The sequence below is a fragment of the Mytilus galloprovincialis genome, chromosome 7, assembly GCF_965363235.1.
Source record: "Mytilus galloprovincialis chromosome 7, xbMytGall1.hap1.1, whole genome shotgun sequence".
Classification (NCBI taxonomy): Eukaryota; Metazoa; Mollusca; class Bivalvia; order Mytilida; family Mytilidae; genus Mytilus; species Mytilus galloprovincialis.
In genome coordinates this window covers 15730351-15744728 of record NC_134844.1, presented here as the reverse complement: position 1 = coordinate 15744728, position 14378 = coordinate 15730351, and the positions used below count along the sequence as shown (strand labels likewise).

General features: G+C 33.0%; 1 protein-coding gene across 1 annotated transcript in view; it reads right to left on the bottom strand.

The window, feature by feature from the left end:
- LOC143082408 (uncharacterized) overlaps nucleotides 1–14378 on the bottom strand; it is a 76297-nt gene that overhangs the window by 53412 nt on the left and 8507 nt on the right. The window contains exons 6-10 of the mRNA XM_076258059.1: nucleotides 12386–12740; nucleotides 10786–11127; nucleotides 10224–10538; nucleotides 8987–9067; nucleotides 4461–4631 (exon numbers count right to left, since the gene is read on the bottom strand). Coding sequence (XP_076114174.1) covers nucleotides 4461–4631; nucleotides 8987–9067; nucleotides 10224–10538; nucleotides 10786–11127; nucleotides 12386–12674 — 1198 coding nt within the window. The 5' untranslated portion in view covers nucleotides 12675–12740. The remainder of the gene's footprint in view (nucleotides 1–4460; nucleotides 4632–8986; nucleotides 9068–10223; nucleotides 10539–10785; nucleotides 11128–12385; nucleotides 12741–14378) is intronic.

The following is a 14378-nucleotide window of genomic DNA, read 5'->3' as shown; positions in this document are numbered from 1 at the left end:
TTATGTACCCAAATCAGCCGTTGAATAGAGAAGCTAAAATTGGACGTCGATTAGAGAAGCCAAAAATATTGGGCGTCGATTTAGTTAGCATTAAATTTGCCGATGATTTTGAATGTTATTTAATTGTGACGTCATATTTGAACGTCGATTTGAGGAACGGACTTTGATTAAAGACTGGACGTCAATCTGAGTCTTACATTTATATGGGGATATTGATTCAAACTCAATTTTCCCATTACAAAATATGAAATACAGACAAAAAATTCTAATAGCACATTAGATAAATCATAAGTTGAAGACAACACAACGGCAAAAACAACGAAAAGATAAACAACGGTCCACAACAAATAACAAAAGACTGAGCTGAAGAAAGTTACGGGATATGCAGCTATTGAGAGGCAATATGCAACATGCTGTGGTATTGTACTCGGGTGAAATCATTATAAAGTAGAATGATTTATACCAATATGAATTTAAGAAGCAGGTAAACGAAAGAGGCGTGTGAAATTTGTTGATTTTATTCCCTCTTTTCTATATTGAAGAAACCATATGTCATTAAAAGAAGCTGATTTTGTAGTTTAATTGTTTAATCTCAACTGACAATTGTTTTTAAATTTTTTTCATGCTAAACAACTAACATGATGGGAATAAGGACAATACAGACGAACATTAACGTTTGCAATTTTTTCTGCGAATTTTGACGATTTATTCGATTCAAAACGTAAATTCGCTTTTCAAATGTCAAATTCAAACGCTGAAGGTGTCATACCACCAATTAAAAGTCCCTATCTGTTCAACCAAATTTTGCAATTTTCATAGCTTTCTAAATATTTTACCTTAAGTTTAACTTCATAGAAACTAGGTATATCCTGAATTGTACAGGTGTCACCTTTCTGCATGCCAATTTTCAACATACATTCAAAATCATATAAGAAAGCAGAGAGATTCCGAAAGGAGGTACCACTAAAAATAACCCCTGGTTTTCTGGAAATCTTAAATTAGTATACTATGGAGCACATTAATCCTCAATTTTTAATGCAAACTCATAGACAGGTAAATTTTGGCTCAAAATGGTCTTAATATATTTCTCTTTCAACAAAACTTTCATTTCTGCAAATTTGTTAGTTAGTTTAGGTGAACAATGACATCAAATGCACTTTTTTTTGTCCGAGTAGGCCTACTTTCACATACGTTCTAAATTTGAGGGAGTAATTGGTGGTATGACACCTAAAGAGACAAAAAAGTTGATTAGAAATCTTTTATTATGCTTTATTCTTAATCCTTAGTCAATTTGTAGTTAAAAACAGCCTATCTGAGCATTATGCGACTTATAATAAAAATTTCACAGCTCAATTTAAACTGACTGTAATGTATGACTTTAAAGAAAATACTTGAAAATTTCATTTTGGGCTACAGGAACATAAACTTTCAATATCAAGATCATTGTTTGCTGATTTTTTCTTGTTTGTTCTACTTCTTTAAAGACTTCCAACAATTTTTGCAATGAATTTAGTAAAAAATCCAAGGTATTGAAGTGTCAAGGAATATTGACCCCCCTTTTTTTCATCTGGTGTCAGTAAAGTACTACAAATTGATCAAAAGTGCAGTCATGGTCATTTAACTGTGTTTATTTACATCAGTTAATAAAATTTAAGATATAAAAATTTCATTAGGAATAATAAATGGTGCTTTTGTGAGTTTCTGCAGTGATTACATTAGGCTATGCTATCTGCCAAGTACATAGTATGACGCAATGCTATAAGGGGTAAAAATCAAATAATTTCATTAAATCTGCATGACAAAATTTTTTTGGGGGTAGTAAACAACTTATGTTTCAATGTTTAACACCACAGAATAACTTTCTGTGCATTTATAACATTATTTAGGACATTTTTTATATAAAAGCATATTGTCAGGATGGGAAAAGCTAAAAATAGGACAAACTCAAGTTTTAGGCTCTAAATTTGCAATATGTGACATTTTGCCCCCAAAAAGATTGAAATGTGGCTACTATTATCTCAAATGATCAGTTGAGACAAAAAAAACCAATTGTTTTCTGATTTTGATGTTTCACCGCATTTTGCTTAAAGAGACAAAAAAGTTGATTAGAAATCTTTTATTATGCTTTATTCTTAATCCTTAGTCAATTTGTAGTTAAAAACAGCCTATCTGAGCATTATGCGACTTATAATAAAAATTTCACAGCTCAATTTAAACTGACTGTAATGTATGACTTTAAAGAAAATACTTGAAAATTTCATTTTGGGCTACAGGAACATAAACTTTCAATATCAAGATCATTGTTTGCTGATTTTTTCTTGTTTGTTCTACTTCTTTAAAGACTTCCAACAATTTTTGCAATGAATTTAGTAAAAAATCCAAGGTATTGAAGTGTCAAGGAATATTGACCCCCCTTTTTTTCATCTGGTGTCAGTAAAGTACTACAAATTGATCAAAAGTGCAGTCATGGTCATTTAACTGTGTTTATTTACATCAGTTAATAAAATTTAAGATATAAAAATTTCATTAGGAATAATAAATGGTGCTTTTGTGAGTTTCTGCAGTGATTACATTAGGCTATGCTATCTGCCAAGTACATAGTATGACGCAATGCTATAAGGGGTAAAAATCAAATAATTTCATTAAATCTGCATGACAAAATTTTTTTGGGGGTAGTAAACAACTTATGTTTCAATGTTTAACACCACAGAATAACTTTCTGTGCATTTATAACATTATTTAGGACATTTTTTATATAAAAGCATATTGTCAGGATGGGAAAAGCTAAAAATAGGACAAACTCAAGTTTTAGGCTCTAAATTTGCAATATGTGACATTTTGCCCCCAAAAAGATTGAAATGTGGCTACTATTATCTCAAATGATCAGTTGAGACAAAAAAAACCAATTGTTTTCTGATTTTGATGTTTCACCGCATTTTGCTTAAAGGTGTCATACCACCAATTAAAAGTCCCTATCTGTTCAACCAAATTTTGCAATTTTCATAGCTTTCTAAATATTTTACCTTAAGTTTAACTTCATAGAAACTAGGTATATCCTGAATTGTACAGGTGTCACCTTTCTGCATGCCAATTTTCAACATACATTCAAAATCATATAAGAAAGCAGAGAGATTCCGAAAGGAGGTACCACTAAAAATAACCCCTGGTTTTCTGGAAATCTTAAATTAGTATACTATGGAGCGCATTAATCCTCAATTTTTAATGCAAACTCATAGACAGGTAAATTTTGGCTCAAAATGGTCTTAATATATTTCTCTTTCAACAAAACTTTCATTTCTGCAAATTTGTTAGTTAGTTTAGGTGAACAATGACATCAAATGCACTTTTTTTTGTCCGAGTAGGCCTACTTTCACATACGTTCTAAATTTGAGGGAGTAATTGGTGGTATGACACCTGAAGCATCGTACCAAATGAATGGAAGACAACTGAAATATTTCTTACTTGGTATATCATTTCCTTATGTTCAAAGGGTCTATAAAACCTATATTTTGCTAGCTAAACCCCTCACTCTTATGACAGACACATAGACTTCCATTATAATGACAAAAATGTGAGAGCAAAACAAACAGACGTGATAGGTAAAAGAAGTCAATGATAGGGGTACAACAGTCAACTTTATGTTGTAATCTTAACCACAGGAATGCTATCAATTTGTGGGAGAGTCCAACTTCAAATTCACCAGACAAGTTAACGATGAAAAACCCCAGAATACTGATCACATTTTATTCGGTGGAGCACGTTTTATCTTTCTATTGGCATTGTACAAAATATGCCGTAAATATGGTATCCCAAAGCAATACAGTTATACCATATGCTGCTATTTCATATTGACAAGCATTGTGAATTATTCTGTTAGACGATTTGTCAATTTCACAAAGGGAATGGTAGAATTAAGTACAAATAAAGTTTTCAAGTCATGAAGCACTTCTTTCTTTTAGAACCAGCGTATCGTCAAACCCACTATCGATGGTATTTTTTTGCCCGTAAAGAAAAAACGAAAAATTAAGCAAGGTTACCGGTTTATAATAACGCTTTGTAAAAACAGTGCCACACAGAGTCTTTTCATAAATAAATATTCATTTTGGTTTAGAAGTAATAGAACCAAAAGATAGTTGACGTACACCTATATAGTAAATACAAATACCTAAACATTTCATGCTTTTAACTTTTGCTTTGATAATCAAAGAAAACTCTGTAACCGGATAAAATGAATCATATTAGAAAATCATATTGCTTCCACGGGGATCCCGGAGGGAGTGTCTTGACTCGAACTTCGGGTTATTTGTTACAAGTCATTGCTCTTGCAAACTGAGGTTGAGAATTCGAAGTACAACCAGAGCACAGTTCGGTATGATCATTATCTATTATTTATGTGAAGCAATCCCGTGACGCAACCAATTAGTAAACAATTATGAAGTGAACTGTCAATTTAAACTAACCTTTGATTTGGTGTTCATCGTCATTTTTTCTGCTAGCCTCTTTAAGGATTATTCTAGCTGCATGTCCTAATGGATGATCAAACATTCGATTTATTCCCATCCTTCTCATTTTAATATGAGATGTTTCATTTTGAACTTCATGTTTTCTTTTTCTTTTGTTGACCGTAGTGCCTGTAAAAATCGAAACATGCAAACATGATTAATAATATTTTCTTCATACATGTTCAACTTCAATTTATCTTGAAAGGTATATAACAGTTATACTCCATATTTAGACAGAAACTCACAAACATACATCATACAAGTCTCAAATTCGGTTTACTCGAAATTCCGCAATATTGAACATAAGCCAACCACGTTCTTGAAACGTAGTAACTTATATATTAATTCATTCCGTTTAATTCATAGTTTTGTTTTGCCTTGAACCCATTAACCATCTCTAAAGTTGAAATAACAACAACCATTTGGTTCGTAATGGTAACATTCTTACACTTGTCAAACATCGCCGCCAGTAATACATGTCTCCCATTTGTGGCAACTTAATCTAATAATCAAAAGTTATATATAACACTTTGTTAGATGTGTAGACAAATGAATATAATAAACGTTATGAGGTGCGAGGAAAGGTCAGGATCCGATTCATATTACAATTTGCTCAGCAATGAGCATCCATGTGTTGTTTGTATTGTAGCCCGAAAACCTGACTATCCAAATACGTATTAGGCACTGTCAATAGCAAGTTAGCCAATAAAAGAGGGGCAAAAGATACCAGGACAGTCAAAATCATAGATCGAAAATAAACTTGGCTAAAAATGAAAAAGACACACAGACCAATAATGGTACAAAAGACACAACATAGAAAACTACCAAAAACCGGGGGTGATTTCATGTGCCATGGAAAGGGAAGGGGATTAAAAGTTCACAATTGGGAATCATAAATCATCTCTTGTGTCGTAAAGTTTTGTTTTCAACATACCCTCATTGTAATTTCAAGATGTAAGTCAAGATATTAGGCAGAGTTAACTTTATCTGTTGTATTCTTTATCTCTAGTTCGATGGCATAAATGCGTTCATCATAGTCACTATATTTTGAAATATTTAGTGAGAGAACATCATCCATATAGCGGAAAGTAAAGTTAAAGAATATTGCTAACTTCTTATCTTCCGAAGAAGTTCCTATATGAAGTCAGTCTTATATAAATAAAGAAACAAGTTGGCAATAACTTTATCAAATAAATCTGCTATAAGACTGCAATAAAAGTAAAAACTAAACTGCTACAAATGTAAAAAGACGTATGGAAATATATAGTAACAATAGGCTCAATCTAAACATCCTGCATGGATATTGACAGAGGTTGCAAAAGTACAATTAAAAAACAACAACACAAAAACAACCCAAATGATGCGTATAAACGACAAGCGTTATTTAGACCAATATCAACTAGTATAAAGTGTACTATCAGACCATCAGGATAAATTTTCCGTCGTTTACGAAATTCTATTCAAATAAGAATAATGATCATGGCGTATCTATACATCCATGTACGACACATTTTATTGATGCTTCCGCAAATCGTAGTTTGGTAATTTGTAATTAAAATCAATATATTAATATATAACTAGAGGCTCTAAAGAGCCTGTGTCGCTCACCTTGGTCTATGCGAATATTAAACAATGGACACAGATGGATTCATGACAAAATTGTGTTTTGGTGATGGTGATGTGTTTGTAGATCTTACTTTACTAAACATTCTTGCTGCTTACAATTATCTTTATCTATAACAGTACTTTCTGTGGAAAATGTTATTGAAAATCTTCAAATTTTAAGAAAATTGTTAAAAATTTACTATGAAGGGCAATAACTCCTTAGGGGGTCAATTGACTATTTTGGTCATACTGACTTATTTTTAGTTTTTACTTTGCTGTACATTATTGCTGTTTACAGTTTATCTCTATCTATAATAATATTCAAGATAATAACAAAAAAACAGCAAAATTTCCTCAAAATTACCAATTCAGGGCAGCAACCTAACAACCGATTATCCGATTCATCTGAAAATTCCAGGGCAGATAGATCGTGACCTGATCAACAATTTTACTTCCTGTCAGATTTGCTCTTAATGCTTTGGTTTTTGAGTTATAAGCCAAAAACTGCATTTTACCCCCATGTTCTATTTTTAGCCATGGCGGCCATCTTGGTTTGTTGGCCAAGTTACCGGACACATCAAAAATATATTTTTTTAACTAAATACCCCAATGATGATTATGACTAAGTTTGGTTAAATTTGGCCAAGTAGTTTCAGAGGAGAAGATTTTTGTAAAAAAATTACTAAGATTTACGACAAATGGTTAAAAATTGACTATAAAGGGCAATAACTCCTAAAGTGGTCAACTGACCATTTTGGTCATGTAGACTTATTTGTAGATCTTACTTTGCTGAACATTATTGCTGTTTACAGTTTATCTCTATCTATAACTAGAGGCTCTAAAGAGCCTGTGTCGCTCACCTTGGTCTATGTGAATATTAAAGGAAGCAGATGGATTCATGACAAAATTGTGTTTTGGTGATGGTGATGTGTTTGTACATCTTACTTTACTGAACCTTCTTGCTGCTTAAAATTATCTCTATCTATAATGAACTTGGCCCATTAGTTTCAGTGGAAAATGTTAGTAAAAATTTACAAATTTTATGAAAATTGTTAAAAATTGACTATAAAGAACAATAACTCCTAAGGGGGTCAATTGACCATTTCGGTCATGTTGACTTATTTGTCGATCTTACTTTGCTGAACATTATTGTTGTTTACAGTTTATCTCTATCAATAATAATATTCAAGATAATGACCAAAAACAGCAAAATTTCCTTAAAACTAACAATTCAGGGTCAGCAACCCAACAACGGGTTGTCCGATTCATCTAAAAATTTCAGAGCAGATAAATGTTGACCTGATAAACAATTTTACCCCACGTCAGATTTGCTCTAACTGCTTTGGGTTTTGAGTTATAAGCCAAAAACTGCATTTTACCCCATGTTCTATTTTTAGCCATGGCGGCCATCTTGGTTGGATGGCCGGATCACCGGACACATTTTTCAAACTACTAACCCAAAAGATGATTGTGGCCTAGTTTGGATTAATTTGGCCAAGTAGTTTCAGAGGAGAAGATTTTTGTAAAAGATTACTAAGATTTACGAACTAGAGGCTCTAAAGAGCCTGTGTCGCTCACCTTGGTCTATGTGAATATTAAAGGAAGCAGATGGATTCATGACAAAATTGTGTTTTGGTGATGGTGATGTGTTTGTACATCTTACTTTACTGACCATTCTTGCTGCTTAAAATTATCTCTATCTATAATGAACTTGGCCCATTAGTTTCAGTGGAAAATGTTAGTAAAAATTTACAAATTTTATGAAAATTGTTAAAAATTGACTATAAAGACCAATAACTCCTAAGGGGGTCAATTGACCATTTCGGTCATGTTGACTTATTTGTAAATCTTAATACTTTGCTGAACATTATTGTTGTTTACAGTTTATCTCTATCAATAATAATATTCAAGATAATGACCAAAAACAGCAAAATTTCCTTAAAACTAACAATTCAGGGTCAGCAACCCAACAACAGGTTGTCCAATTCATCTAAAAATTTCAGAGCAGATAAATGTTGACCTGATAAACAATTTTACCTCATGTCAGATTTGCTCTAAATGCTTTGGGTTTTGAGTTATAAGCCAAAAACTGCATTTTACCCCATGTTCTATTTATAGCCATGGCGGTCATCTTGGTTGGATGGCCGGGTCACCGGACACATTTTTCAAACTACTAACCCAAAAGATGATTGTGGCTAAGTTTGAATTAATTTGGCCCAGTAGTTTCAGAGGAGAAGATTTTTGTAAAAGATTACTAAGATTTACGAAAAATGGTTAAAAATTGACTATAAAGGGCAATAACTCCTAAAGGGGTCAACTGACCATTTCAGTCCTGTTGACTTATTTGTAAATCTTACTTTGCTGAACATTATTGCTGTTTACTGTTTATCTCTATCTATAATAATATTCAAGATAATAACCAAAAACCAGCAAAATTTCCTTAAAATTACTAATTCAGGGACAGCAACCCAACAACGGGTTATCTGATTCATCTGAAAATTTCAGGGCAGATAGATCTTCACCTGTTTAACAATTCTTCCCCATGTCAGATTTGCTCTAAATGCTTTGGTTTTTGAGTTATAGGCCAAAAACTGCATTTTACCCCTATGTTCTATTTTTAGCCATGGCGGCCATCTTGGATGGTTGGCCGGGTCACCGGACACATTTTTTAAACTAGATACCCCAATGATGATTGTGGCCAAGTTTGATTTAATTTGGCCTAGTAGTTTCAGAGGAGAAGATTTTTGTAAAAGTTAACGACGACGACGGACGACGGACGACGGACGACGGACGACGTACGCCGGACGCCAAGTGATGAGAAAAGCTCACTTGGCCTTTTAGGCCAGGTGAGCTAAAAATGAAATAAGAATAACTGTTACCTTTTTGAATTGATTGTTGTATAAGTTGAGTAGCAATTCTTTTAAGTTTAATTTCAATTGACACATCAAATCGGCAGTTACCTGTGAATAAACGTAATATCTACGTTTATATTTATAACAAAAGAGACGCATATCTGTTTCTTTTCTAAATTTATTTTTTTGGGCTTTGATGTTTCATTTACACCCTTCTTTATTATATACCACTTTTTTAACCTTAAATTTCAAGAGTTTGCTATAGATATGTGTATTTATGAAAGAGATACCAAGATACCGAGATACCTGCTTTTCTTAAAATGTCCTCTACCAAGTCAGGAATTAGTGTTTGTTTGTGAAGCGGTTCAGTGTATCTGTTATTCCGTTATTTTCCTCTATTAGTTGACGTATTTCCATCAATTTTGGGGTTTTTGACCCGGCTTTGTTTTCGCTTAATCGATTTTTTTACTTTTGAACAATGGTATACTACAGTTGGTTTATTTAAGATCTTTTTATACTTGGAATATGGTTTATCGTCCTCTAATTGGCAACCATGTCACATTTTGTTTTCCATTTTAAAAATAAAGTTAGAATTCGTTAAATCAAAGAGACAAAAGGCTGAATATAAAAAAAAAACGTTTTCCATTGAATCCAATGGGTTCGATGTTTGTAATCATTCCATCTATTTTCTTATTTATGTTTAATTAGAATCAAAATACTTATTCGCTGTACTAAAACTATGATATTTTCTACATTACACAAATTCAGGAATATGGCAGTTGTTATCCATTTGATGTGTTTGAGCTTTTGATTTTGCCATTTGAATGGGAACGTTCCGTTTTGAATTTTCATCTGAGTTTAGTTTTTTTTTGTTATTTTACTTTTTAATATCCTAATCGATTTATGGATTGATAGAAATGGTTTGGATACTTATATTCAGATGTCAGAAGCTTTTTAACCCGATGTATGTATAAGTACAAGTAATAAGAATTAACTGTACATGGGATGCATATTGTTATACATATGTAACAGTCAATATTGAAACAAATGGAGTGCAGAAATAACAGATTCCTCCATTTTCATCATTTCAAAGATATATGAAACAACGCCATATTCGATCATTATCTGTGCTATGCATTCAGTAGAAGTTTAAAAAAACAGTGGTTGTGGTCAACATAAATTGGAGACCGGAATTCAATTTCCTTACGCCAATACGGAAAACGGTAATCCCTCCTGCTAATGACTAGGGTATAACATACTTAACCTTTCAAAAGTGCAACATGGAAGGCTGTTTTCCCACCTTGTCCAATATGGTTCAGGTTGACTTTATTACGTATAAAAAAATCCACTACATAAAATATGTTTTGTTCTATTGCCACAATCAATGCTGAATTACATCCTTCTCGATTACTCTCAAGATCTGAGCCACAATCTACCAGAAACTGTATATCTTCAAATTCAACATGTCTTCTTTTGAGATATCGAATCAGTGGTGTTTCGCCTGAATTGTTTTGAATGTTCAAGTTAGCACCATATGTCAGTAAGATGGAAACCATTTCTCTATCAAACCTTTCTGAAACTTCAATATAAAACAAATGATTAAATAAACTCATTTACTCTTTGCTTTTTACATTATTAGTTTATACAATTTACAATCTCAAAAAAACATTATCAGACAATGACGTTATTTTTAAATAGATTAAAAGAGGGGAAAAATATACCTGGGTAACATTCAAATTGATATGTCGAAAAACACCAGACAACGCAATGACTAAAAAATGCAATAGACATACAATAGTACACCATATACAACACATAAAACTTACCCATGTTTTTATGAAGCGCTGCATTTCCTCGGTGTCCCTTGTAATTAACATCAGCTCCCATTTCAATCATTTTCCTAATTATAGCAACGGAACAAAACGATGATGCCAAAATGATTGGTGTGTTTCCGTTCCTGTCTGGAAAGTTCATTCCCGTACTGTGAGTGACCAATAATAGTATATCTTTCTGATGCCTTTCGTTGTCAACAGATTCCATTTGTAATGCAAGATGAATGGGTAAATCCCCATGATGTGATTTTGCATTCGTGCATGCTTTTTTATTTAATAATATTAATAAGATCGACTGCTTATCGGCGTAGATGTTCTTTTCGTGTATGTTGCATCCTACAACAGAAATTGATATGAATAAAAAATTGTAAATAAAACAAAATGTACAATGAAATCTCCAGATGTCGTTGAAACGATACTTTAAATGACACCCCCTCAGCCATGTTGTAAAAATAGTGGGGATATACATTTTATCTTTAACATATATACAACATAATGAATTGCCTGTACTGAGATAGGATAATGACAATTGTTTTCCAATTGATGAGTTGGTTCATCAGGTTTAACATGTATTTAAGGTTTGAGGGTCTACCCCTTTTTGAATAAACCTCAGAGTTTCGATATTGTTTTATGCTTTTAATCATAGTACTTTAACAGAAGGTGTATCTAGTAATTAACTGTGATTTCATTAATATTCGTTGGATACTACTTTTTGTGGATTTCGTGGTTACAGGAGAACCACAAATTCAAATATTCAACATATTTTCAATAGGAATGTATGCAGAATTTGCCAAAACCACGAATTTATATATCCACAAATATGCAAGTTTTCCTCAATCATGAAAATTGGCATCCACGAAAATAAACGAATCCACAGTAGAAAACAAATTCATAATGCAAGGTGTTAAAGCTAAACAGGGTTGCAAAATCCGTGAAAGTTCTTAAGAAGTACGTAGTCTTCACAATTAAAATAATAATGGAAACAGTATGTTTTCAAGATCACATACTAAAACATGATTGATGCTTTAGGGGACAAAGTTGGCATGTACCACTCATATTTTATTATTTCAAACGCTCCTGAAGCCACTGTAAGGTGATTTACATACATTTATTGTTTAGTATTTGAAAGGATCAAATGCGTGCCTACTTTTACTATTATACACTTGTATTCATTTTACTTATAGAATTTTATAAGCATGAGTTTACTATATTAAAAAATTAGTATTGCATTTTCATCTTGTATAAATGTATCCGAATAAATAATGAGAGACTCGAGATATCATACAAAAACATGAATGAGCAAACACTAAAGAAGCGAAATAATATAAATAGTCAGGTATCTGAAACCACAACCCTTACCAATACTAGCTCAAGAGCTCCAATATAAAAAAAAACTCTCCGGGGGCACATATTTGGAATATAACATGTATAATAGGAAGAAGTTTCTGTGTTACCGATATATATTTGTTCAAACTTTGCTATCTTATCTTCATGTTCAAATTTTAACCAATAAATAAAAAATATGTAGGCGTCTTCCACCTTTACGTTTCTGCCTTCAGTAAAGATATGTATATGTATTTCTAAATTATCAAACCTTTCATGTGATATGATTTAAAATAAACATGCAATGCCGTCAAGCCCATATGACCAGTATGATTGACGTCAGCACCTGCTTCAACAAGAGTTCTAACTAGTCCAGGTGATTCTAGTCTGACAGCATGCATCAATGTAGAATCGGTTCCTGATTCTTCAATATTAGGATCAGCTCCAAAATCTAGTAATAAGCTCACATAATATTCCCGTCTGTCCATGGACAATCCAGGCATGTCAGTTATAATTCTTGTTAATGTGGATTTTCTGCATTTGAATACGTTGTAGAACATACCTTGGTTGTGAAATACAACTTTCGGAACAGTCTGAAAGCCTCATGTGTTTAGCACTTGATGGTTCTAATAAAAATAAATCGGATGAAAGATGTAAAACTCTGTCTATTTATACTTTTTAGTTTGATTATTTAAATCTGAATATATTGAAAAATGTAAAATTCATTTCAAGATAGAAATGTACATGGAAAAACATGAAACATGTTACATGTAAATGCATTATTGTTGTTGTTATTATATATTAGCAAATGGTGACGTATTTCACATTAATAATTTTTTTTAGCATTTTATGCTTATATGTAAAAAATATTTTTCAAAGTGTTGTTATTGCTAAATTTGACATTATTTGTTCCTTTTTTTCTTTTTAATAACCGCTTATCTCATTGTTGAATTGGAACAAAAATTTCTCATGTTGATCAAATCCCGAACAGCCCGAATAACACGTCTTAAAAGATGACTTCCGAAAAATGGGAAAAATATAAATGTATATATGCAGGCGATTTGGTGTCACGATATCACAGTAGCATGGGTTCGAATCCCGGCGAGGGAAGAACCAAAAAATTTGCGAAAGCAAATTTACAGATCTAACATTGTTGGGTTGATGTTTAGACGAGTTGTATATACATTATGTACACAGCCATGTATCACCATCATTGATGGCGATCCGATGGATACATCTGTTGTAGGGTTGTCACTGACTCAGACGTACTTATGAATATAATTATTTTCTGTGACTGTATCTTACATTAATTTGTAGGATCCTTTACTATAGATAATTTAGCTGATCTGTAACAATAACATCTTCATGCCTTATATATCATGTACTGTAGTACGCCGCTAGATTAAAACTGACGTGGAAAGGTAACACATGCCCACCGAAAGCTCTTTTATTGAGAGCCCAGGTGGTCGTGTGGTCTAGCGGGACGGCTGCAGTGCAGGCGATTTGGTGTCACGATATCACAGTAGCATGGGTTCGAATCCCGGCGAGGGAAGAACCAAAAAATTTGCGAAAGCAAATTTACAGATCTAACATTGTTGGGTTGATGTTTAGACGAGTTGTATATACATTATGTACACAGCCATGTATCACCATCATTGATGGCGATCCGATGGATACATCTGTTGTAGGGTTGTCACTGACTCAGACGTACTTATGAATATAATTATTTTCTGTGACTGTATCTTACATTAATTTGTAGGATCCTTTACTATAGATAATTTAGCTGATCTGTAACAATAACATCTTCATGCCTTATATATCATGTACTGTAGTACGCCGCTAGATTAAAACTGACGTGGAAAGGTAACACATGCCCACCGAAAGCTCTTTTATTGAGAGCCCAGGTGGTCGTGTGGTCTAGCGGGACGGCTGCAGTGCAGGCGATTTGGTGTCACGATATCACAGTAGCATGGGTTCGAATCCCGGCGAGGGAAGAACCAAAAAATTTGCGAAAGCAAATTTACAGATCTAACATTGTTGGGTTGATGTTTAGACGAGTTGTATATACATTATGTACACAGCCATGTATCACCATCATTGATGGCGATCCGATGGATACATCTGTTGTAGGGTTGTCACTGACTCAGACGTACTTATGAATATAATTATTTTCTGTGACTGTATCTTACATTAATTTGTAGGATCCTTTACTATAGATAATTTAGCTGATCTGTAACAATAACATCTTCATGCCTTATATATCA